This window comes from Eumetopias jubatus, unplaced genomic scaffold (genome assembly GCF_037043125.1).
Source record: "Eumetopias jubatus isolate StellerSeaLion01/CBP00866 unplaced genomic scaffold, mEumJub1_p1.0 scaffold_13, whole genome shotgun sequence".
Classification (NCBI taxonomy): Eukaryota; Metazoa; Chordata; class Mammalia; order Carnivora; family Otariidae; genus Eumetopias; species Eumetopias jubatus.
Genome location: NW_028274819.1, coordinates 10,627,912 through 10,653,203, shown reverse-complemented (window position 1 = coordinate 10,653,203; position 25,292 = coordinate 10,627,912). Strand labels below are relative to the sequence as shown.

General features: G+C 57.7%; 2 protein-coding genes across 4 annotated transcripts; one reads left to right on the top strand and one right to left on the bottom strand.

Annotated features, from left to right (window-relative positions):
• Positions 1 to 248: 248 nt before the first annotated feature.
• On the top strand, positions 249 to 13,134 carry TMEM132A (transmembrane protein 132A). 2 transcript variants are annotated; one of them, XM_028117925.2, is made up of 11 exons: positions 249 to 437; positions 2,892 to 3,106; positions 3,348 to 3,566; positions 4,317 to 4,648; positions 5,986 to 6,135; positions 7,431 to 7,629; positions 7,725 to 7,868; positions 9,625 to 9,827; positions 10,589 to 10,868; positions 11,229 to 11,420; positions 11,841 to 13,134. In XM_028117925.2, exons 1-11 carry the CDS (start codon positions 338 to 340, stop codon positions 12,888 to 12,890), a joined length of 3,084 nt encoding a protein of 1,027 aa, XP_027973726.1. In that variant the 5' UTR covers positions 249 to 337; the 3' UTR covers positions 12,891 to 13,134. The 2 variants fall into 2 exon arrangements, with proteins under 2 accessions (XP_027973726.1, XP_027973727.1); XM_028117926.2 differs by having other exon boundaries at positions 250 to 437; positions 7,434 to 7,629.
• Positions 13,052 to 25,292, bottom strand: SLC15A3 (solute carrier family 15 member 3). 2 transcript variants are annotated; one of them, XM_028117927.2, is made up of 8 exons: positions 24,697 to 25,287; positions 21,646 to 21,935; positions 19,341 to 19,488; positions 17,781 to 17,891; positions 16,930 to 17,098; positions 15,349 to 15,507; positions 13,828 to 13,983; positions 13,052 to 13,362 (listed from the first exon to the last, which is right to left on the bottom strand). In XM_028117927.2, the coding sequence occupies exons 1-8, from the start codon at positions 25,234 to 25,236 to the stop codon at positions 13,208 to 13,210; spliced, it is 1,728 nt and encodes a 575-aa protein (XP_027973728.1). In that variant the 5' UTR covers positions 25,237 to 25,287; the 3' UTR covers positions 13,052 to 13,207. The 2 variants fall into 2 exon arrangements, with proteins under 2 accessions (XP_027973728.1, XP_087874120.1); XM_088017994.1 differs by lacking the exon at positions 16,930 to 17,098 and having other exon boundaries at positions 24,697 to 25,292.

Genomic DNA, 25,292 nt, shown 5'->3' with positions numbered 1-25,292 from the left:
GGGAGCCAGCAGAACGCCTCGAGGCCCTCTGAGTAAGGCAGATCAGCCCCCAGGGAAGCGGCCTTCTCCCCGACCTCAAGCACGGGGGCGCTCGGGGCTTGGGGATCCGTAGGGCACTAGGACCCGGCGGGGCGGAGGGGCAGCCCGTGTGCCGCGCTCGCTCCCTCCCACCCTCCTGCTCCAGCTCCCGCTCCATTGTCTGGGAGCTGCGGCCGCGGACAGGCGGCCGGGCGCGCGGCGGCGGGGACCCAGCCGGGCGCGGGCGCGGGCGCGGGAGATGCCGGGCGGGCGGGGACCACCTGAGCCGCCCGCCTAGTCCCCGCCCTCCGCGGGAAAGATGTGCGGCGGGATGGCGGGGCGCGCAGCAGCGGTTCCCCGGGGGCCCTGCGGCCCCTGGCTCTGCCTCCTGGTGGCCCTGGCCCTGGACGTCGTGAGAGGTCAGCGGGAGGGGAGGGGATGGGCGGGGCGAGGGGCGGCTGGGGCCCGGCCCGGCTGGAGGGATGCGGCGAGCCGGGAGCTGCGGGTTCCCGGACTGAGCCCGGAGCGGGGTCGGCCCGCAGCGCGCCCTGAGGGCTGGAGGTCTCACCCCTCGGATCTTCCCTCCAGCCGCGCTCCTCTGTTGCTTCCCTCACTTCCAGAACCCGGCAACTCTTCTGATCCAGGACCAGCCGGGTCCCGGGCCCTCCCCTCCAGCCCCCGCACCTTCCGAGAGCTCCCCCTCCCGCCCGGGCATTTAACCCGTCTGCCCCTGGCCCAGGCACACCAACTCCCTAAACTGCGGTCCACAGAGCTGCACCCAAGTGGCTCCTAGCCTCCCCCCCCACCACCCCGCCCAACAACGACTCACCCACCATCGACCCAGCCTCCACGGGCATGGGAAGCAGCCCCTTTGCCTGGGACCTGCGAGGTGTGCAGCGCCCCCCCCCCGCCCCGACCCGAGGAGCAATCTGACCTTGGAGTCTCCGGGAATTGCCCCATCCGCGCCTTCCTGAATTCTATGGGGATCCCCATCACTGGAGGAAGGGGGAGCGATTCCTCTGTGCCCAGGGTGGGGGTGAGACTTGGCAGGGCTGTGGCTATTAGGTGGATGACCCCACAGTACGGGGCGGGGAGGAGGGATGCGGGGGGGGGGGGGGCGTGGCGGATAGTGAGGCATTCTCTAGCCCCCTCACCCTCACCGTGAGAGCTGAGCTCTGGGTGCTGGGAGTCCGTGGGAGTCAGGCCACAGAGCATCTTGTAATTATCCAGGCAGTAGAACGGGAGGAGGACCGGAGGTCAGGGGCTGCCCCCAGGAAGCCATAGTCACTCACCTGTTACACTTGGGGGCAGGATGTGTGGAGCGTCTCAGACACAAGTTCCTTGGTGGGAGGGTCTTGAAGGAGGTTGAAACCATCGAGTCCCCCAGCCCAAGATGGGGCAGAGAGGGAGCGGGTTCTAGGGCTGCTTTCAGCCACCTGCTCCCCTCCCTGGGGGACCAGCAGGAGCCCTAATAACCTCTTATACAGAGAGATGAAGGAAGCTTTGTCACATCCATTATTCAGCAGCAATAACCCCTCCTCCCCAGACGGCTCACTGCACTTTACAAAGCCCTCCCCTGTTCACAGTTGTCACTAAATGCTCATTCTACAGGTGAGGACTCAGGCTCCGAGATGTTAAATGACTGACCCGAGCTTTATTGAGGCAGAATTAAGACGTAAACGCAGTCCTCCAGGTTCCCAGAACATCCTCTCCAGGGACAGCTGCCCAGCTTGGGGGATCCAGGAATGAGTAGAACAAGTCCCCCTGTCGATAGACAGGAAGACAACCAATTCAGATGAGGCAACGAGGGGGCTGGTGGGAGGGCAGGCAATCAAGAAGGGCTTCATTAAGGAAAGTCCCTTAAGGACTTTAAGGGCCAGAGAGATCCACAGTCTAGGGAGTGAGGCTGGAAGTGCTCACCATTGCACACAGCGTAAGGAGAGGCAGGGTATCCCTCTGGGTGTGATGCCTGAGCACTGACTCCCAGCTTCACCACTCTCCAGCTGTGGGACCCCAGGCAAGTCCCTTAACCTCAGCCTCATCTTTCACATCCATAAAATGGAATTAATAGCAATAGAACCTAGTTTTCAGAGTTATTATACAAATTGAAGAGTTAATATATGTAAAACATCTCAAATAGTCGTCTGCATATGGTGTTCGAAAGTGTATTATTACTAGGGCTAACTAATAGTTGGTACAAACCGAGTATGGTCTTAGGGGTCCTTTGCCCTTCTACTCATTGAATATTTTGGCTCTCTCCCCAAGCTCATGGTACACCCCCCCCCCCCAGCCCCAATACCAATCCCACTTTTGCAGTCCGGTACCCAGCTGGGACAGGGAAGAAGGGAGCAAGCTTAGGAAACCAGTGCAGGGTTGCCATGGTGATGACGGAAGAGGAGGGAGGGTGGGTGCCCCAGCAAGTCTGGCCAAGGCCCCGGGGACAGAGAAAGGGTCTCTCTTCTACAAAGCTCACCTCATTGCCATCTTACTGCACAGACCCTGTCTGGGGAGAACTGTGCCCACAGATGCCTTGATACCAGAGGTGAGTAGGTAGAGGGCAGGAATGGGGAGGAGATGTTGAGAAGGTTCTCCTCAAGGGAGGAAGGCCTGAGTCTATGGAAGGTAGGAGAAGGAAGGGTTTGGAAGCTGGCATCCAGTCTGGGATGTACATTCAAATCCTGGTCCCACCACATGCTACCTCCTGTTTCCCCATCTGTGAAATGGGACAACTTCCCCTACATCCTGGGGGGGATGGGACATTTCTAACCTTTTCTTCCTCCGCTGCCCACCACCACTGTGCCCCAGGCTGGAGCTCAGTTCAGCCCCAGCCAGCTCTGGAGCTGTCATCATCTCTACCCCTTCTCCTTCTTCAGTGGGCTGTGACCAGGACCCCCTGGACCCCGTCTACCTGCCCGCAGCCCTGGAGCTCCTTGACGCCCCTGAGCACTTCCGTGTGCAGCAAGTGGGCCGTTATCCCCCGGCCAACTCCTCTCTGGGCTCCCGATCTGAGACCTTTCTGCTCCTGCAGCCGTGGCCCAGGGCCCAGCCACTTCTCCGGGCCTCCTACCCACCCTTTGCCACTCAGCAGGTAAGGAGAGGGCACCAGGGACTGACTCCCAGGCTCACAAGACGCAGAGCTGAGGTCTGCTTGTGCATAGCTCAAGGGTCTTCCCCAGCCCCAGCTGTGCTCCACATTTTCCAGAGGGGGAAACTGCGGCCTGTAAATGCTCTGTCCTGCCACACCAGGCCTGGAAGCCTGGTGTCCCATCTTTCCGGATCTTGCTTCCCTGCACCCCCTGCTTTGTTGAGCACCCCCATTCTCCCTCCAGGTGGTCCCGCCACGGGTCACTGAGCCCCACCAGCGGCCAGTGCCCTGGGATGTGCGGGCTGTGTCTGTGGAAGGGGCCGTAACGCCAGCGGAGCCCCATGCCCGAGTCCTCTTCCACCTCAAAGGGCAAGATTGGCCGCCAGGGCCTGGCAGCCTGCCCTGCGCCCGGCTCCATGCCACACACCCTGCAGGCACTGCTCACCGAGCCTGCCACTTCCAGGTGAGTGGGTGGGCCCTACCTAGGCCGGCCCTACCTGCTGTGCCAGCCAGAGGGTAGTCCTGGGTAGGGAAGAAAGGGCTTACCACTTCTGGGTGGTTTGGGAGTCCCAGACAAACTGACTCCATTCCTGTCCTGCTAGCTTTCATAGGGACCCTTTGAAAGGGTTATTTAGGGCACCTGAAGGAAGTCAGTCCATTGTATATGACTTTGGGCAAGTAACTTAATTTTTGTGGGGCTCACCTTCCCCATCTATAAAATGGAGTAGTAATAATTCCTACCACACATGGAGCTGGGATAAAGAACAAATGAAATGAATGCAATAGCTTTTAGCACGATGCCGATGCCTGGCCCAGAGTAATCACTCAGCAAGTATCTGCATTATTGTTAGTATTACTTTCATAATTGCAACTTACACTGTTTTGGAGTCAAGCTGGGGAGAGGTATTTTGCGGGCTTTGGGATTCTTCAAAGCCTGAGGTACAGTCAGGGTGGTCCTGGGGCATTATTAGGGGGAGGCATTGGGATTGGCTCTCTTTGGAATGAGACTGTTCGCCCAAGTCGAAGTGTGGCCTTAGGACAAGTTCGGAGACCCAGCCCCAGTCACGTCACTCATTGACTGTTGTCACCTGGAACATGTCTCTGGCCCGTGCTGGTCCTTCCTTTCACGGACCCCTCCAGCTCTGCGTTTCCTGCTGTGCGTGCCGGCACCCCCTCCCCGGCCGGGCCAACCGTGGCCATTGTGTGTTTGCAGCCCTCCCTAGGTGCCTGTGTGGTGGAGCTGGAGTTTCCCTCGCACTGGTTCTCCCAGGGCTCCACCACGCGGGCCGAGCTGGCCTACACGCTGGAGCCCACAGCTGAGGGCCCTGGGGGCTGTGGCCCTGGCAGGGAGGAGGACCCCAGGGAACAGGCCCTTCCGGTGGGTGGTGTGGAGCTGCGCCCAGCGGACCCCCCGCAGTACCAGGAGGTGCCCCTGGACGAGGCTGTGACCCTGCGGGTGCCTGACGTGCCCGTGAGGCCCGGCCAGCTCTTCAGTGCCACCCTCCTGCTTCGGCACAACTTCACAGCCAGTGTCCTGACCCTGCGGTGAGTGCTGGGCTCCTGGGGAGGTGGAGGGGGCGGGTTGGAGACAGGAACCTCTGCAGGAAGACTGGGCAGGTGCCTTCTCCTTTTGGGGTGCCTTGCTGGCATCCCTGATCGCTGCAAACACGGGCCCACCACACTCCCTCCAGGCCAGGCAAGACCCGGCCATGGCACAGTCCTGAACGTGGAGTCAGAAGCAGGAAGCTCCCCTTCCCCTGGCACTACCCTGAGGCTCCTTGTCCAGTGGGGCTAACATTGCCTGTTTCCCAGGGCAGCTGTGAGGCTCCAGGGAGGGAAAATAGGAGAGGACCTGGAAACTGGAAAGTGCCGCGCCTGGGGGTGGTTAATGCTCTGATATCCCAGGACAGGTGTTCGCTCCAGTCATGTTATCTGTATGTTCTCCTGCCTGCCTCCTTGCTGCATGCCCCTCACTTTTGGACAGAGCCGCTCCTCCCCACAGGAAGGCCCTCCTTTTTGTGTCCCTCTCTGCAGGAAGTTCTCCCAAAGTAGCCCCCATCTCAATTCCACTGACAAGGATTTGCAGAGTATGAGTGCCCCCTCCCGTGGGTGGGTTTGTGTGTGTCCTGTCCCTGTGTGTTTCTCAGGGGCCTGTCACGTTCCCCTGTCTCTCACACCCTCCTGTGCCCACTCGCACACTCGTTAGATCTTTCCCAGACACTTAAAACATGCCCAGCCCTGTGTCTCCACTCTGGAGCTAGAGGAGCAAGGCCGTGTCCCCACCTGGTGCTAAGAGGCCCCGGCGGTAGGGAAAGGAGCTGTGTGGCCTGCACTGGATCATGTGCTCTGGGAGGTATGAGGTGTGGCGGGGGCCTGGGTGAGGGCAGGAGGAAGGGGAAAATTAATCCTGCCACAGGAAAAGCTTTCTAAAGGAAACAGTATTTGAGTTGCTGGAGGCTTGAAGAAGGAGCAGACGAAAAAAGGAGGGGCAGGCCGGGCTGAAGGCACAGCCTGAGCAAAGACTCAGAGGCATAAAAATGAGCTGGGGCGGGCGGCCGGGGGGGCGGAGAACTTTCGGCGTAACTGAAGCAGAATGACAGAGGGATGTCACAGCCAAAGATGAAACTAGACCAGATCCTGGAGGGCTTTGATGCCGGGATTAGACTTGACCCTGTGGGCAGTGGGTCTTTGAGTCGGGGAGAGCTGTGTGTGGCCTGATGTGCGCTGAGATGGGGTCCTTCTGGACCAGAGGATGGTGAGCAGAAGATTCAGACCGGAGTCGGGGAGGCCAGACAGGAGGCTGATGCCTTTCGCCCCTTGTGTCTCTCCTCATTCTAGTTCAGCACCCACCTTGACACACTGGGCCTATGTCCTCTCCCCAGGATCAAGGTGAAGAAGGGGCTGCACGTGACCGCTGCCCGCCCGGCCCAGCCGAGCCTCTGGACTGCCAAGGTGGACCGCTTCAAGGGCTCCAAGCACCACACAACCCTCATCACCTGTCACCGTGCCGGGCCCTCAGGGCCAGACTCCAGGTGGGCAACTCCCTCCCCAGGGGGCGGAGGAAGGCGTGAGCAGATTATTTCTGGGGCCCGAGGGAAGGGGGCTGCCAGGCTGCTCCCATGTTCCCACGTGAGCAGGCACAGAACACTCCTTCAAGGAAGCTGCACAAAGCAGATAGTGATTCATTCAGCTACTATTTATCCATCCCCAGGTACAGCGAGTGTCTGTGATCTCATTCCAGCTGATACCAACCTATCCTGGCTACTCAGTGACAGCCCTCACAGCCACCACCCTGCCTCCCTCAACCACCAAATGGGTCCCTTTTTCTGGACCATTCATATTTCAGAAACAGCTCAGCTGTGGTTAACCTTCATGAACTCTCATTCATGCTCTGAACCTGGGCCAAGGCCATGAGCGTTGTAGCTCCAGTTTGAATCCTGGTTCTGACACCTTTGGATGGATAACCATGGGCAAGCCGGTTAACCTCCCGTGATACCCCCCGCCCCCAACCAGAGCCTCAGTTTCCTTACCTGTAGAGTGGGGATAATAATACACCCCTTAGGGTCCATGAAAATAAAATACTGTAGAGCAAGCAGCCAGCCAGTGCTTGATCAGAGGAACCTGTGAGAGTTATGATTCAGGGGGTAGAGTGCCAGTCCTGGGGATTTGAAGGAGGAAGCTCCTGGGTAGAAATTGACCCTAGCTGCTTTATGCCCTCCCTGCACCACCCCCCCATGGCTATGGAAGGCAGAAGTCTGAGTGGAGGGGGACTAGGGAGTCAGGAGGGCAAGCAGGCTTTCCAGGGGGGTGGCAGAGTGGCTACATGGATCTTCTAAAGGCCAAGGGTGTATAAGAGCTGGGGCTCTGGGCCGGGATGCTTGAGTTTAATCCCAGCCCTGCCACTTTTCACTCTGACTTTGGGCCGGTTATATGACTTCTTTTTTTGTTTGTTTGTTTTGTTTTGTTTTTAAAGATTTTATTTATTTATTTTGACAGAGAGAGACAGCGAGAGAGGGAACACAAGCAGGGGGAGTGGGAGAGGGAGAAGCAGGCCTCCCGCCGAGCAGGGAGCCTGATGCGGGGCTCGATCCTAGGAGCCTGGGATCATGACCCGAGCCGAAGGCAGACGCTTAACAACTGAGCCACCCAGGCGCCCCTGAGCCGGTTATATGACTTCTGTCCCTCGTTTTCTCCCCTGCAAATTGGGGGTTATCAGAGGACCCAGCTCACGAATCTAGGAAGTGCTGACAACAGCGCCTGGCCACTAGCAAGCACTCAGTCTCTCTCTCTCTCTCTCTCTCTCTCTCTCTCTCTCTCTTCTGGCCAGCAGCCCCCTCGAACAATCCGAGTTCCTGTGGGTGGACTTTTTGGTGGAGAATGGCACGAGTGGGGGCGTGGCAGTCACTCGCCCTGTCACATGGCAGCTGGAGTACGCAGGCCAGGCCCCCGAAGCAGAGAAGGACAAAATGGTGTGGGAGATCCTGGTGTCGGAGCGGGACGTAAGAGCCCTTGTCCCACTGGCCAAGGTAAGGAGTCCCCACCTGTGCCCGGCCAGGCCCAGGGCCAAGTGAGGCGAAGAGCTGGGGGCTGAGCCCCTCCTGGACCTCCCCCCGCCCCCCAGGCCGAGGAGCTGGTGAACACGGCGCTGTTGACTGGAGAGGCACGGCGTGTGCCCGTGCGCCTGGTCACCGTGGACAGCGGGGGGGCTCTGGTGGAGGTGACAGAGCATATCGGCTGTGAGTCGGCCAACACACAGGTCCTGCAGGTGAGTGGCATGTGCCAACCCCATGTGAGTATGCGCTCGTGGGCACAGTGATGCACAGACACCCTCCCCACTTGGGTCCCCAAGAGAACAGCTTCTTCTTCATACCAGAAACCTCGTGGGGGGCACCACAGATTCAACTTTGTTTCCACCACCTCTCTCCACAGTCAGGTGGGAGCTATGTCACCCCAGCAGCCACAGCTTAGGCGTTTCCACTTTCATCACTGTATTGACAAATGAACCGATGTGGGAGACTTAAGAGCACATACTTCGGGGGCACGTGACTGGCTCAGTCAGTAGGCCATGTGACTCTTGATCTCAGGGTACTGAGTTCAAGCCGCACATTGGACATAGAGTTAGAGCCTATTTAAAAAAAAAAGAGAGAGAGAGTATGTATGTTGGGACCCACAAATTTTGGTTTGAAACCCATCTTTGGGGGCACCTGAGTGGCTCAGTTAGTTAAGTGTCTGCCTTCGGCTCAGGTCATGATCCCAGGGTCCTGGGATCGAGCCCCACAGCGGGCTCCCTGCTTCTCCCTCTCCCTCTGCTGCTCCCCCTGTGCTTATGCACGCTCTCTCTCTCTCTGTCAAATAAATAAATCTTAAAAAAAAAAATCTTTGTTATCAATTAGCTGTGTGATCGTGGACAAGTCTCTTCACCTCTCTGAGCCTTGGTTTTCTAAGCTTTAAAATGGGAATATGTAAAATGGGAATATATTGTAAGAATTAAAAGCATCCAGGGGTGCCTGGGTGGCTCAGTTGGTTAAGCATCCGCCTCTTGATTTCGGCTCATGTCATGACCTCAGGGTTGCAAGATCGAGCCCCATGTCCGGCTCCTCGCCGGACATGGAGCCTGCTTAAGATTCTCCCTCTCCGTCTGCCCCTCCCCCACTTCCTCCCGCTCTTAAAAAAAAAAAAAAGAATTAAAAGCATCCTAGACACTATACCAGCAGAGAGCAGGGGCTGAAGCAATGGCAGCTTTTAATACAATGTAATACTTAGAGGATGCTAAAAATGATAATTATTAGAGCCTTGTAAATGATCCATGAGATTAGGGGGAAAAAAAGGGGGCAAGGTAACTTTCTCCATTTTGAAGTTCTAAGAGGGGAAGCCCAGAGCTTGCATTTCCTAAATCCTGGCTGCCTGACTGGAAGAGGTGTCTTTTCACTTATGATGGCACTTTGCCCCTGTGTGAGTGGTTCCCTCCTGAGGGCTCTCGGGTGGGTAGGTCTGTCTTGCCTCTGCCCACCTTCCTGTAGTTGGTTGCCAGGTGGCTCCAGCACAAAAGTCAGAGGCCAGCACTAATGAGCCAAATGTGTGGGTTCGAACTCTCCACTACCAGGAGAAAGATTTTGTTTTTATGCAAATAGTTTCCCCAGCTGAGCCCCAGGTGAACTTGGGGAATGGCTGGTTCCTCTAGAATGGATCTCGGATGCATAGTGAGGCCCTTTTTTTTTTTTTTTAAGATTTTATTTATTTGAGAGAGAGCAGGAGCAGGGGAGAGGGGCAAAGGGAGAGGGAGAAGCAGGCTCCCCACTGAGCAGGGAACCATGCGGGGCTGACCTGAGCCAAAGGCAGACGCTTAACCGACTGAGCCACCCAGGCACCCCTTGGTGAAATCTTCATACTCTTAAGACATGCCAGTAAAATGCAGAATGAATTTCAGCTCTGCCCCATATGGCGGGGGCTCAGGGCAGCCCTCTCTGCCTTGAGCTCCACAGCTGTCTTCCAAGGCTTAGCCCAGCTCCTACCTCCCATAGGTGTCGGAGACCTGTGATGCTGTGTTTGTGTCTGGCAAGGAGAGCCGGGGCGCCCGCGGGGTGAGGGTGGACTTCTGGTGGCGCCGGCTGAGGACCTCGCTGCGGCTGACAGTGTGGGCCCCACTGCTGCCCCTGCGCATCGAGCTGACCGACACCACCCTGGAGCAGGTCCGAGGTTGGAGGGTCCCCGGCCCAGCTGAAGGGTGAGTGGGGGCTTTGGCGAAGTCGCTCTGGGACCCGAGAGATGGCGCAGGGAACACAGCCCTGGGCTCAAGCTGGGGTCTAAAAACTGCCCCGTTGCTTCCGTCCCTCCTGCCCACCTGCCTGTCACCACCCAGCCTCTGGCCACTTTATTTGTGATCGCAGACCTCCACACTCTCTCTCCCCCTCCCATGCCACACTTCTCCGAAGTACAGATCACTTTCTAATTACTGGACCGCCTGATTCATCTTGTTTGTGGTCTGCCCACCGCCTTCACTCTCCTCCCTGAGACTTCAAGACCTTGAAGGCGAGGGGTTTTGTCTATTCTGTTCACTGCTGCGTCCTCAAAGCCTAAGATGGCACCTAGCTCAGTAAATATCGAGAGGGTCCCACCAGAGCCCAAGGGTGAGGTGGCCTCAGGAATCTGAGCCAGGCCCCCCGGACACTGAGCATCTCAAGGTCTCCCCCCTCGGAGAGGTCTCCCCGCCTCCCCAAGAGCCAAGAATTCAGATTAAGAGCAAGAGGAGGGCGAGAGCGGCTTGATGGACAGGCATAGGCACCAATTAGGAACGGCGGCGCCGCGCCCAGCACGCAGAGGGGCAGCTGTGTGCAGTCTGAGGAATGCGCGTCCCTTAGGAGCTGGGGTGGGGGTGGGGGGGGGTGGGAGTCTCCAGGGGGCGGGGCCCTCAGCAGCTGGGGGCGGAGCCCGAGCTGACGCCCCGCCCCCGGGCCTGTCCGTCCTGCCCCACCCCCACCTCCCCAGAGTGCCCGAACCCGAGGCTGCTGCGGTGGCGGAGGAGGCCGAACGGCGCGCCCGGGGCTGCCGCCTGCAGTACCAGCGGGCTGGCGTGCGCTTCCTTGTCCCCTTCGCGGCCCACCCGCTGGACGGTGGCCGCCGCCTCACCCACCTGCTCGGCCCCGACTGGCTGCTGGACGTGTCCCACCTCGTGGCGCCGCACGCACGTGTGCAGGACCCGCGCGTAGCCTCGTTGGAGGGCGGCCGCATCCTGGTGGGCCGGGAGCCTGGCGTCACCTCCATCGAGGTGAGCAGACCCCTCATGAGAAGGGCATAGGTGGCCCCCAGAATGTTCATGGGCAGGTATGAAGAGTGTCAAAACGGGCCCAGGGTGTACCTGGGCAGGTATGAGCCCAGCGGGATTGGGGGTTGAGTGAGAATAGGATGGGGGACACCCTCAAAGCATGAAGGGCTGGGGTTGGGTATGTGGGGACGACGCCTTGAAGAAGGAGGGAACTGTTCCCTAGGCATGGGGGTCCCGGTATGTATAGGTCGTATGGAGTGGAAAGGGTGGGGAAAAGCAGTGTGTGCCGATGATGGGGCTCAGACAGGAGAGGCTCTCTGCGTACTTGCCCCCCAACAACTTACAGCTCCCTCTCACCCTCAGGTGCGTTCCCCACTGTCTGACTCCATTCTGGGGGAGCAGGCATTGGCCGTGACGGATGACAAGGTCTCGGTGCTGGAGCTGCGGGTGCAGCCGGTGATGGGCATCTCACTGGCCCTGAGCCGGGGCACTGCCCACCCCGGGGAGGTCACAGCCACATGCTGGGCACAGTCAGCCTTTCCCGCCCCAAAGCAGGTGACAGCCAGGGGTTCAGGGGGATGAGCTCAACATTGCCAGGTGGGGGCTAATGACAGGGGGATGGGAGGCACCTGGACCCCTCACCTTAGGGTTTTCAGAATGAGGACTGACTACCCTGTGAGGTAGTGAGCTCTCTGCGGCTGGAGGTGATCAAGCAGTGGCTGGCTGGAGTGTGGCAGTGGGAGGTTGGTTAGATGGCTCTGAGGACCCTCCCGATGACTCAGACCCCAGGGCTGAGTGGCAGACAGGTGATTGACGCATGTCCCCTCTCTCCCTGTGTTTTGTCCATCTGCCCATGTCTGTTTTCTGTCTGATCTCTCCTCCTTCGTTCCGTGTGGCCTGTCTCTGTGGGAGTGGTCTCTGTGTGCATGCGTGCGTGCCCTCGCATGTCTCTGCCTGTGTCCGTGTGCCCCACAGGAGGTGGCCCTCTCCCTCTGGCTGTCCTTCTCTGACCACACCCTGGCCCCCGCTGAGCTCTACGACCACCATGACCTGGGACTATCTGTCTCAGCCGAGGAGCCCGGTGCCGTCTTGCCAGCCAAGGAGCGGGGCGCCCAGCTCGGGGTGGTGGTGAGTGGGGCGGGTGCTGAGGGGCTGCCCCTGCATGTGGCTCTGCACCCGCCCGAGCCCTGCCGCCGGGGGCGCCACCGTGTGCCCCTGGCCTCTGGCACCGCCTGGCTAGGGCTGCCCCCTGCTTCCACCCCGGCCCCTGCCCTCCCATCCAGCCCTGCCCGGAGCTCACCGGCCACGGAGGCCAGCGTGGGTGGTAAACGATGGGGGGCAGGTGGTGTTGGGGGCAGCGGGGGTGTGAGGGCCAAGTTTGAGCGGGCAGAGGAGGAGGCTGGGAAGGGGGCAGAGGCTGGAGAGGAGGAGGAGGAAGAGGAGGAAGAAGAGGAGGAGATGGTCCCCGCCCCTCAGCGGGTCACCGACCTAGAGCTGGGCATGTATGCTCTGCTGGGCATCTTCTGTCTGGCCATCTTCATCTTCTTGGTCAATGGTGTGGTCTTCGTGCTGCGCTACCAGCGCAAGGAGCCTCCCGACAGTGCCACCGACCCTGCCTCCCCCCAGCCCCACAACTGGGTCTGGCTGGGCACTGACCAGGAGGAACTGAGCCGCCAGCTGGACCGGCAGTCCCCCGGCCTGCCCAAGGGGGAGGGGGGCTGCCCATGCGAGACTGGGGGCGGAGGGGAGGCCTTGACCGTGGCCCAGGCTCCTGCTGGGGGCACCACCGGCTCCTCGACCACCCTGGCCCGGAAGGAAGCCGGGGGGCGGCGGAAGCGGGTAGAGTTTGTGACGTTTGCGCCAGCCCCCCCAGCCCAGCTGTCTGAGGAGCCCGTAGGGGCCCCCGCCGTGCAGTCCATCCTGGTGGCGGGGGAGGAGGACATCCGCTGGGTATGTGAGGACATGGGACTGAAAGACCCCGAGGAGCTGCGCAGTTACATGGAGAGGATCCGGGGCAGCTCCTGACGCCTCCCCAGCCCGCCTGGCCCGGCACTGCCGGCCGCCAGCCCGGGCAGCCTCCTGCTCACCCTCCGGTGCTTGCGCATCCAAGTCCCCTGCTTGGCCTCTCAAAAGGATGCCCACCCAGGTCCCCTCTGCCCTGCCCGCCCCCATATCATGGACCATGCTCATGAGGAAGGGCTTACGCCCCTTATTTATGAGAACCATTTCATCCTAACGTTGGGTACAGAATAAACTCGAGGAACCCCCACTGGGATGGCGGCTGTCTGTGTCCTGGGGAGAGAAGCGCGGGGGGGGGCAGGGGGCAGCTGGGGGGAGGGTGTTCAGCCCCTGTCCCTGCTGGGACAGCTCTGGGAGGTTGGGCCCTGAGCTACCCTCTCGTAGCGGCCAGCGATCCAGATAAACAGGAGGGCCGTGGCGGCCTGAATGCAGGCCAGCAGGAAGAAGTAGAGGTCCATCCGGCAATTGTTGATGTTCCCTGGGGAAAGGAGGGGTTGGCATGAGAGTCGGGCAGGGTGCCCCCGAGACTGGCAGCTGAAACCGCGTGGGCAGTGGGTGGGCAGACAGCCCTCTCGGCACCTGGCAGTCGCCAGGGTTTCCCGTGCTGCCGGCAAGTCCCTGTGGGCTAGTCTTTCAGGGGTTTAAAACACAAAGACCCCAGAGAAAGGTGACCCTTCAGCCAGAATGACAGACTTCCAGAAGCAGGAAGGAGACTTGGAGGTCTGCCAAGTGCACAGATTCCTTTTTGACAGTTAGGGAAACTGAGGCCCAAAGCGGGGAGGCCATATTGTGGGCGACTGGCCAAGTTCGGGCTGGAACCCAGTTCTCCTGAGTCCAGCCTGCCATTTCACTCTGCCTGGTGTCAAAGCACTTAGTGGTTGCCACCGCCTTTCCAAGCCTCCCACCACCCATGTCCCAGTCCCAGGAAGGGCCCCACACTCACCAAAGTCCTTGGGGCAGTAGAGCCAGCCCCCGGGCAGGGACAGGAGTGCCACGAGGCTGGAGCCCAACAGCGAGCCCACTCCCGACAGGCAGAAGAAGATGCCCATGATGGCACCCTGCATGGAGCGCGGAGCCTCGGAGTACGCAAACTCCAGGCCTGCGGAGGGAGGGGGAGGCCCAAGCAGACGGGGGAGAAGCAGAGATGAGGCCCACCCAGCCTCCATCCTGGCCTCCCCTGCATGACTGCCCACCACGTGGCTAGGACGACACCCGTGCCCCCGAGACCCCTTGCTCTGCCCTGCTCATCTATTCCCCTGCTTGAACACCTCCACCTGGATGCCCCCATATTGCTCTGTCTCCCCTCCTCCTCCTGGTACTCTCCATTTCAGGGATAGTACCTCTCTCTGCCCTACGCTCTCTGCCCACCTTCAACATCATCACCAAATCCTCTTGATTTAGCCTCAGAAATCTCATGTCTGCCGTCTTCTCTGTTCCCTCTGCCCTGGGCCAAAGGGTGGCCCTGGTCTTTTAGTGCCCAGCCCCTGCAAATGCCTCTTAAACCACCCCCCTGCTTCCGGTCGTCCTCCTCACACAGCTAGATGGGTCTGTCTAAAAAAATCTCTAATGGGATCCTTTCCTGCCAAAATCCCCATGGTGGTTGGGGGGTGGGGGGCGGGGGGCACTGTTGCCCGCAGGAGAGACTTCAACATCCATCCAGGCTTGGCCCCGTACCTCCCCAGCCTTCCACACACTCCCTACAAAGCATAGCTCTCCACGTCCGCTGTTCCCCTGCCCAGGACATCCTGCTACCTGCTGAGTTCTGCCTTCTCTGCCCACCTGCCCCTTCCCCACCTCGTCCCAGGGGCTTTCCCTACACCCTAGAGTCACCGCTACAGCCCTCCCCTGGGTTTGCTGTCTGCGTGACTGTCCCCCCAGCTCTGAGTGAGTCCCACCAGAACCTAGCCCCGGGCCTGCGGCTGAGTCGCTGCTGCTTGGCTGAATGAAGAGCCCACCCCCACCCCACAGCTCTGGCTCACAGCCCGGCGGGGGACACAAACGTACTGCATTCTTACAATACAGCGACCCGGGGGGCCGCGAATGGAGATGAGCGAAAGGAGGTTAGAAGGACTCCCTCTGCCCAGGGGCCTCGGAAAGGGCTTCCTGGAGGAGCTGACATTTAGGCTCAGCAGTGAAAGGAAAAGGAGTTCACTTTGAATCTGAGGCACAGGGAACAGCAACCACGCAGACACGGGGGATGAAGAACAGGGCACCAGGGACAATGTGGGAAGTCGACTGGTAGGGAGTGTCTTAACCACCTGCAAATCTCCAGGGCCTATCACAGTGCCTGGCACAAAGCAGGTGCTAACAAGTCTCCACTGGGTGAACGCGGCCCCACTCAGAAAACCTGGCCTTCCTCCACACGCACGGACTCCAGAAGCTGTGCCCGTGAGACCTCTGACTTCGAGGCAGCACCAGGCAGAGCCCATCACTGGTGCGAGGGCAGGGGAGGGGTCCAAGGTACCTGGGATACTGGCAAAAATCTCACTGATCCCGATGAGCAGGTACTGAGGGATCTGCCACCAGATGGACAGTGGAGCTGCATAGTACACATCCTTCCCGATCTGCTGGGACACCGTCTGGTTGCGATGGATGTACTGTAAGCGCTCCATCTCCAGGCCTCCTGGTGGGGGACGGAGGGGGACTATAAATAGCCAGGCCCACCATCCGCAGCTTAGCCCAAGGCAGAGCTTGGCACGTGGAGGGTATTCCCTAGGTAGCCAGTGACAGAGCAGCAAGAAAGGAGAAGGACACGGGCCTGGGGGCATGGTGGAGGCCCAAGATCTGAGTTTCAACTCTGTGACTTCTGCCTTGGCTTCCAGGAAGCTCAGAATGAGGTTTTGCACTCATGAACAGGAACAGCTTGCATTAATTGAGAGCCTGTTATGTGCTGGGCATTTAATATGCATTCTTGTAAATGAAGAACGACAAATTTAGGTTAAGCAACCAGCCCAGGGTCACCCAAGTTGATGGACATAGTTGAGGCTGGATGTGAGCCCCTGTGGGTCTGATTTCACAACTGACCCTATTTCCCTAATATCACGAGACTTCTCTACTGCAGCATCCAGAAGGGTCTCTAACCTAGTTTTCAAGCTTACTTTTATCTCCTTCCCCTTCGTTGCTTAGAAGACACTGGATGTGGTGGGAGGTGACGCAGGTTCCAATCCTGAGCCCTGGCACTGGTTAGCTGTGTGACCTTGAGCAAATCACTTAACCTCTGAGACCCAGTGCTCTTATGCAAGAAGTAGGAATAAAAATCCCAGAATTGTTGTGGGGATGAACTAGGATAAAATGCATTAGAGCGTGGAGCTGAAAAAGAGCCCAGTTTGGTTTTTGTCCTTGCAACACAATACTGGTTTTTGAGCTTTGAGTTCCCTGGGTCCTCCTCGTGATCCAGGCACAGTGCTGGGCGTCTCACAGACCTCACCTTTTTTAATCCTCACAACACTCCTGCTAGACCACATTCATAAGGGCAGAACTCGGGCCCTGCACAGGGGCTAAATGAATTACTATCCCCATTGCAAAGTCGGGGCTCAAAAACGCTAAGTCACTTCGGGATCATTAAGTTACCAAGTGAAAGGGATGGAGGTTTGTGCAGTAGCACGAAAGGCCTCTTTACCAGAGCCCCTTTGTCATAAATGGCTTCAAATCCTCTTGAACTAGAAGGAAGAGAATAAATGATAAACTCTTATTAAAAAAAAAAGTGGCTGAGTGTCTGAAAAATTCTTCAGCACATTGATTGGGTGCCCATGTGCATTATTCGTAGCAGTGAATGAAAAAGAAAAAAAAAAAACAACCTGCCTTCAGGGAGCTTACATCCCACAGGGGAAAATCTTTTTCCCTCTGTGGGCCTGAGTTCCCTCGTCTATCAAGACAAGGGAAGGCGGGGCTAGAGGAGGAGGGTCCCCTTCAGCTCACAGTCCCTGGGAAGCCAAGATGGATGCCCATGGTGGGAGGGTGTACGTGGCCCAGGCCCACAGTTCCAGCATCAGCCCGAACTGGAGCCAGCCTCCCTTCCCGAGTCCTTCCACTCGGGCCCACACACCTGCCACAAGGACGGAGGCAAAGCCGAAGAACATCCCCAGGGCCATCTTCTGCAAGACCGAGGGAAGCAGCTTGCACCGCTGCAGTAAAGGGTCGAGCAAGTGGTCCTTCACAGGCACCAGGATCAGCACCACCACGACGTTGGCCAGGAGGAGCCAGGCTTCCGGGATCTGGGCAAGAGGGGGCCAAGCCAGACAGGCTAGCAGAGCAGAAGGCGCTCTGGGCGGGAGCTGGGGCTGCTGGCCTCCAGACTGTCCCTGGTGACCCAGGGTAAGCTCTTTCCCCTCTCTGGAATGCACCTTCCTCAGCAGGGTGAGTCGGGGACGGGATTAAATCAGAGATGGCAAATTGGTTCCTCTGGCTTCTGTCAATGGATGGTGGCTGCCTGGAACATTCTCGGGCTCAGCATGAAAACATGTCAAGATGGATTAGTGATGTCTGTCCTGGGCAAGGAATGCAGGTATAGAGGCAAATGTCATTTCTCTGCCAGCTCTGAGGATCTTTGATGTTATGAGTCTGAAATGCCAAGGACCTGGCATTTGGAAAGTTCTGGTGAAAGACAGACATCTGGGCATCCAGGGGTCCCAGAGAGTGAAGGAAGTCAGGGTAGAATTGAGGGACCCGAGTGCACCTTGCAGGCCCTGAGGCCTGCCTCAGAACAGCAGTGCGTGGGAGCGAAGCTGGCCTGAATTCTTGGGCAGGGGCACAAGTGTATCCATCTTCCTGGGGCTTTTCGTGTTCCCTGAGGAACCCCTACGCCTGGGCATGGAAACCCCTTCATTTCCTTCTGTTTGCAGAGGAGGCTCCCAGCACCGCCTGCAGTGGAGGCTGAACGCACGCCTGGTCTCTTACCTTGTAGCTGCTGCGCTGGGCTCTCAGAGCCATGGAGCTATTGGCAGCGTCGTCTGGGAAAATGTTCGGGATGCGGAGATGAAGACCCTGCAGGACATAGGTGGACTGCATCTGCCAAGAGAGATGGAGCCGTGGCTGGAACAGAGCTGGCCACCTCACCTCCAGCCCAGGAGACCGCCAGCTCCTAGATGGGCGTTCTTCGGAAGGAGCACAGGATAGCTGGGCAGCTGTCCTCTCTGGGATGTGACCCCCCCCACACACTCTCCTTCCTCCTCAGGAGCCAGGCTCGGTCGGGGAGCTTCCTTCACCCTGCTCCCAGGCCTGTGAGCTCTGTGTGCAGCCTGACCCCAGAGCCCGGGCACAGCTGATCTGACTCACATTTGGTGTCTCCAGGGTCTGGCACAGAGGAGGCGTGAAGAAATGTTTGTTGACATGGGGAAGATAATGACATGGCTGTCCCCACAGAGAGCTCTCACTCGACACTGAGGCCAAGCTGCATCCCACGGGCTGACACAGCATAGGCCCTGCGTAGGCACCAGCCCACCAGAATGGCTCTGGGCAGAGCTGAAGGGGCAGGCTCCAGGGGACCCACTGCCACACCAGGTATCACCCCTTCAGTTGCTCTATAAGGCAGGGGGATCCTGGAGAATCCCCCAGGAGGGTCTGGGGTCGGGGAGGACACTCGGGTTGCTCAGGACAACAGCTATGGACCAGCTGGTGTATAAGAATGTCAGTACTCTGAGAATCGGCTGTGGACACACACACACACCCTCCCCATGTCCCTGTCCCCTTGCTTCTGTGTCACCACCAAGTAGCAGGCTGGCCCTGCATAACCCCCAACTCCTATAAACGTAAAACAAGCTTCCTAGGAAGGGGGTATGGAAGGCAAAGATCTTGTCATCTGGGGGTTAGAAGTTGGGGTTAGGCAGCTGCCAACCCTACACACGCACACACACACACGCACACACACACACACACGCACACACACACGCACACACGACCAACGTTCCCCGCAGGAGGTGGTGGGAAACAACGGGTCTCAGACCTGGCTGAGTACCAGTCTCCCCTCAGAAGTTTATCACTCTAGAGGCCCCCCCCAGCAATTCTTTCAGTAGTCTGGGGTGGGACATGGAATCAGTTTTAAAAGTTCTGCAGGCGGTTCTGAGACACAGCCCGGGTGGGGGATCACCACTGTGAAGTATCTGATGCGCTGAGCTTGCCCCTAACTGGCTGTGGGGCATTGGGCAACTCTGGGCCTCAGTTGCCACGTCAACGAATCTGACTGTTCTAGAGCTCTTGAGAGCCTCCAAGCCACCCGTCTTACACATGAGGCCCAGACAGACGGGGTGACATTTGAGGCACTGGGCCTCAGACCCGTCTCCAGAGTTCCTCATGCTATTCATTATCGGGATGGCTTTGTGCCAGGCCCCACGTAGCCCCAAGTCACACTGTGAACCCCTGCCTCCCTTTCCACATGCTCTGGGCTTCTACGGTGAGAGCTGAGGCCCGTCAGCGGACCGGGGAGCCCATGCCCCCGTAGTGAAAGGGCCAGGTGCTCACCTGGAAATACACCATCCAGTAGGGCACCAGAGTCACCATGACGGGCAAGATCTTCACCAGCACCTGGAAGTTGGCCATGTCCTCTTGTGGGGAAGGGCCAGGCTGGGGAGACCTCTGGTCGGGCAGCGGTTGGGTGCCTTGAGGGTCTCTGTGGGGCCAAGGGGGGACGGCAGATAAAATAGCAGCCCCACAGCCATCATTATCCCCTAATTTAATCTTGCTTCCCTATCACCAGTGACTTAAGCCATCACCTCCGAAATCACTCATCTCCTCCCTCCACCATGAGCATCACCTTCTCCATCACCACCATCATCATCATCATCATCATCATCATCATCATCACCACCCTCGCCATCATTGTTGTTAGTGAGGCGATCGCCCCCCAAAGCCAGCCTCCCGCCGACTGTTCATTACACACCTTGTCACTGCCCTCACTGTCCCCTCCTTTCTCACACAGGTAGCTGATCAAGACCCCTCCCACCCCGGAGCTGAGGCCCAGTGGTCTGGGGAAAAGTAGACCAGGGCCTGTGGCGAGCGGAGTGTTGGGGGATTTTTGGCCTCACAGCATCAGCATGCTGTGGGAAGCAGGGAAGTCCCAGTCCAAGCCTGACTCAGAGAGAGAGGTCGGCCCGGGTCTGATATATGCCAGAGCTCCCCCACTTGCTGTCTCCAAGTCCATCCTCTTCAACAGGGCAACATTATACTCCTCTCCCTACCCGACGGACGAAGAGGGAGACAGCCAAGAGGTAGGGGTGCAGGGGAAATGATCAGGAAACAGGATAGATCAACCACTGCTGTGACCTTCCCCTTTACCCTTTGTCCTGACAGGTTTCTAATCTCTTCTTGCTCTAGAGCCTTGCTTCAACCTTTGAGATGGCGAAAGGGGTAACATCAGTGCGGTCCTTTCCAAAGATGGGCCGCCATCAGCTTCTCCCCTCCCAGGGTGTGATGCCACTCCTCCACCCATGGGCGATTCACCCCCTACCCTGGAATCCGGGCCAGCCTTGTGGCTGACCCACAGAATGAGCAGAAGTGATGGCTCTGGGACTTCAAGACCCGTAAAGGACTGATCGCTTCTGCCTCCTTCCCTTTGGAACCTTCACTCTTAGAAAGCTCCCTCCTCTTGCAACCCAGACACCTTGCCGCGAGGAGCTCCAGCCACAGGCGTGAGGCCACATGACGGGAGGGGGACCTGACGGGGACTGCCAGCCACATAAGTGAGCCATCTTGGATGTTCTAACCCCTTCAGGTCCCCGGATGACTGCGGTCCCCTCCCCCCTCCCAGTGACATCACAAGAAGGAGAAGAACTGCCCGGCTGAGCCCAGCCACCCACAGAACTGTGACAGGTAAGAAAACATGGTTGCTTAAGCCATTGAGTTCCAGGACAGTTTGTCGGGCTGCACACGATCGTTAAAACAAAACCCCACAGCAATGCACCAGCTTGGACAAACATGTCCTGCCCCTCTTCCATCTAGAGCCTACTGACAGGATCTGTAACTGGCTCCAAGGTCCAGACACAGGTTTGCTTAGCATAAGTCGTCAATTAACTTCAGGAAGGACAGGGGCCATAGGAAGCCGGTGTGTATGTGTGTGTGTGAAGCTGTTCAGAACCTTCCGCCCTGGGATGCAGGCTAATGGAGGGGGGGCAAGTTTGGCTGATTTCTTAGACTTTCTTTTTTTTCTTTTTTAAAGATTTTGTTTATTTATTCGAGACAGAGAGTGAGAGAGGGCGAGAGCATAGGCAGGGGGGAGGGGCAGAGGGAGAGGGAGAAGCAGACTCCCCGCTGAGCAGGGAACCCCACGAGGGGCTCGATCCCAGGACCCCGAGATCACGACCTGGGCCGAAGGCAGATGCTTAACCGACTGAGCCACCCAGGCGCCCTCTTAGACTTTCTCATACTTAATACCATCGTGGTGTTGGATTATTTATATTATATCCCAAGAGCCTTCACTGGTACCATTGTCTCCATCATCAACCCTACTGCCTTTGTCAGTCACCACCGACTTATCCTCACTGCGGCTGCTAATGGAACACCTCCACCTCGACCGTCACTGTCAAGACCACGAACAGCCTCCCACTTTCTACAGTTAGTCCACCAGCAGTATCGCCACCACCACCACCTTGACCTCCGTCACCAACCTCAGTCACAGCGGTCTGCTGTGGCCCCGGCACAGCAGATCGTCATAAAGGGCTACCACGGGAGCTGACCCAGAATGTTCTTCCACCTGCACAGTGCCTCCCCAGGAGAAGCACGGCACGCCTCCAGGCTCCGTGGCCCTCTTCCCCGAGAACCCCCTTCTTACCTGGCAGAGTGTCGGTGCCACAGCCGGGGACAGCAGTTTTGGAGAGCGAGTTTAAGCATGGAGGACACTTGGCTGCCTGTGGGGGGCTTGGTGACGAAGATGGGGGTGGCAAAGAGGAAGATGAAGAAGGCCAGGCCCATGCAGCCCACGGTGATGCTATAGCCCAGCAGGAAGTCGATGTTCTGTTGGATAAAGGCCACCACCAGCAGTGACAGCACGGCACCCACGTTGATACTCCAATAAAGCCAGTTGAAGAAGCGACGGCTGGCATGGCGGCCAAGATCCATCACCTGCAGGGCAGGGGTGAGAGTAAGGGAGGTCCGGGGGCACGCTGCCACGATGTCCCTGCACCTCTTTTCCCACAGAGGCACTTCCTGGGTCAGCACTTTCCTAGTCCCTGATCACTAAATAGATACTCAGTACATATTGGTTGATTGAATGAATAAACCTTTCCCTTGGGAGTCACTTGTTAATGATCAGGACAGTTTGGCAGAGCTGTTTTTTCATGCCCATGGCACACAGTGCTTTTTTATTTTCACCAAAGAGTGCATACAACAGATGTCTCTGATGCCACTTTGTTCATTTCTGGTTGATTTATTCATTTGTCTTTGACTGAACAACCTGTAGTATGTATCAACTTTATAATCAGAAGAAAGCCAATAAAGATCAGGTCTGTTTCACATTATTAAATATGATGTATGTATATTACTGAAAGAACAGTTGAAAGTCTAATTGAGAATTTCCTCTGCAATTTGGAGATGCAGAGTTTTCTACTGTGGCCCATTGGCCCATCCCTTCCTCTCCTCTTGCTCCCTCTGTTATATGCCCAGTCAAATAAGGTTGGCATATCAGGGAAAGCAGGGGTGGTCTCCGACACAGCCCCAAGAGCGGGTTCTGGCCTGATGAACCCCCCCCCCCCAGCAAGGGCAGAAAGACTGAAAATCTTTACCCAGGATTTGGATCAATCTGCAACAGTCAGGCCCCAGGCCCCCTTCCAGTCTGCTGGCTCGGGTCAGCTGCACTGGCTGATCCCACCTCTCCCAGACCCTGGCCCCAGATTCTGACTCAGCAGGTCTGGGGCAGGGCCCAGGCATCTGCATTTCTAAAAAGCAGTAAAGACTAGAGGTCAATTTTCAAGGTGATTCTGTATGCTGTTACACCCCGTCACCCTTTCAACAAACCAACGCATCTCAAAATCCACTGTTCTCCTTTTTGTCAAGCTTTGTGTTCTGTAATTGCATTGGGGAAAAGATAAGTATTTATTTTTCCTTTTCCAAAGTAAAATTATAGTCTATACGGATGCATGCCCTTAGAGATTCTGAGGGGTCCTCTAGGCATTGCAGTGGGAGGACCACGTCCACATGATGAGAATGTTTGCTGTAGACTTTCAAGCAGAAAATTGAATAAGTCCCATTATGTGCAGGCACTTCCATTTATTAATTGGATGTAAATGAATATGACAATTGCAACTCTAAGGGGAAGGCCAGACAGCCCATTCAGGATATAAATGAGCTCTCCCAAAATGAGCACTTTGTCAAGAATGATGGATGGCCCTTTTTGAAATCAGCAAGTGTGTTAAAAACCCGGCTCCTGGGTATGGCTGTCTGCCAGATGGTGCCAACCCTTCTCACCCACACACCCTCCATCTGACTGCCCCCCTGAATTCTGCAGCAGCCCCTCACTGCTTTGGTGTACCTGCTCCTGTTACCCCCATCCACTCTCCACTGTAGCCAGAGACGTTTTTTTAAAGAACTCAAATCCACTGATGTCCACCCCTGCCTGAAATCATTTCAGGGTTTCCAACCTGTCCAGTGGGTCAGGTTCAGACCCCCTAGGGCAGTCTAGGGCACCTGGAGGTGTAGTGGATGTCAATGAAAGAGTAGAATGAAGGGAAGAAGAGAGATTCCTATTGGCAGATGTTGGGGGTCTCCTAGTCCGAAGGAAGGTCAACAGTAGCTGAGGAATGGACAGGCCTCCCTGGGGGCACGGAGTCCGCCATCATCAAAGGAACCCAAACAGGCTGGATGAGTCAGTCCTTGGTAAGGACGCTGGAAACCGCGTAGGATGCTGAACTGTGGGTGGCAGCTGGATGCAATGATTCTTTGAAAATGTTCCCTTTATGATGGTGAATACGTACAATTAAAGAACATTTGAAGAACAGAGGCGAAAGGGAGAAGTACAGTAAGTCCTGTGATCCGATCGCACTGTTGTTACAGCCTTTTCCGGTTTCTCCTTTTAGCTGACTCCTAGTCTTTTCATAGGGCTGTGATCGTATTCTGTACTCATTCTGCCTCGCTTTTGCTCACTAACACCACATGTGGTTGCTTTAATCCTATTACATATTACTTAAACTTATTGTCTAATAGCCCACTGAGTAAAGCTACCAAAATATAGCCATATCATTAGGCCTTCACTCATTCATTCGGTAAACATTCATTGAATTTCTCCTGTGTGCCACGCCCACCGTCCAAAAGCAGACAGAGAAAGGCTCAGAAGTTGAGATATTTGCCCACGAGCTCCTGGCAGGTGAGTGGCAGAGCTGGGATCTGAACAAGTCTGCGGGACCCCCACCTCTGGCACTGCTGGTTAAGAAGGGGCTTACTCCTTCCCTAGCCCCCAGATCCCAGCGCACATAAAGCTGGGGCTCGTGGTGGGGCCTGAAGTCCAGCTACCCTTCCTACTCCTTGACCTGCTCTCTCTCTGACCTTGGACAGGTTGATTCATATCCTGAAACCTCAGTGTCCTCGTCTGTAAAGTGGACATAATAATACCACCTACCTCCTGGGTAGTTAAGAGGATGAAAGGAGTGAAAACATTGAAAGCAGTGCAGAGTCCAAGAAAACCAGCTACGGTTATTACCATGGTGGCCATCGGTATTGTTGTTTGAGTTAGCGCCCCCTCTTCTTTCCAGTAAAGAAACCGGGAGCAGCGAGGGGAAGTGGTTTGTCTGAGGTCGCTCCTGGGTCTCGGCCTCAGCCCCCACGAGCCTCGCTGGCCCTGCGAACCTCCCCGGGGCCTCGCTGGGCACGGGGCGGCCCGCCTGCCACTCACCTGGTCCGCCCCGAAGGAGGTGAGGTTGCTCCTGACGGAGCTGGCGGCCAGGGCGAGCAGCAGCAGCCCGGAGTAGAGGGTGGGCGCGCAGTACGGGGTGGGCGACACGCGCGTGCAGCCGGTCGACGGGCAGGCGGGCCCCAGCGGCGACGCGGGCACCTCCCCGCAGAAGGAGCGGCGGCCGTCCCTGAAGGCGGTGGCGGGCAGCAGGCTGGAGGCGACCAGGTAGAGCAGCAGGCTGAGCGCGACGGCGCGGTAGCGGCCCAGGTACGCGTCGGCCAGCCAGCCGCCCACGGGCGCCAGCAGGTAGGAGGCGCCCAGGAAGACGAGCGCAGCGCGGGACGCCTGCTCGCCGTCCCACTGGAAGCTGGCGCTGTTGAGGTAGAGCACCAGGTTGGCCGAGACGCCGAAGAAGGCGGCGCGCTCCAGCGTCTCCACCAGCAGCACGGCGGCCGCCGCCGTCCGCCGCCACCGTCGGGGCGCCCGCGGCCTGCGCGCCAGCAGCGGCCGGCGCTCCTCCCCGGCGCCGGGCGCGGGCATCGTCCGCCTGCCGCCCTGCCCTGCGGCCCCGCGCGCTCAAAAGGGCCGCCCTCCTT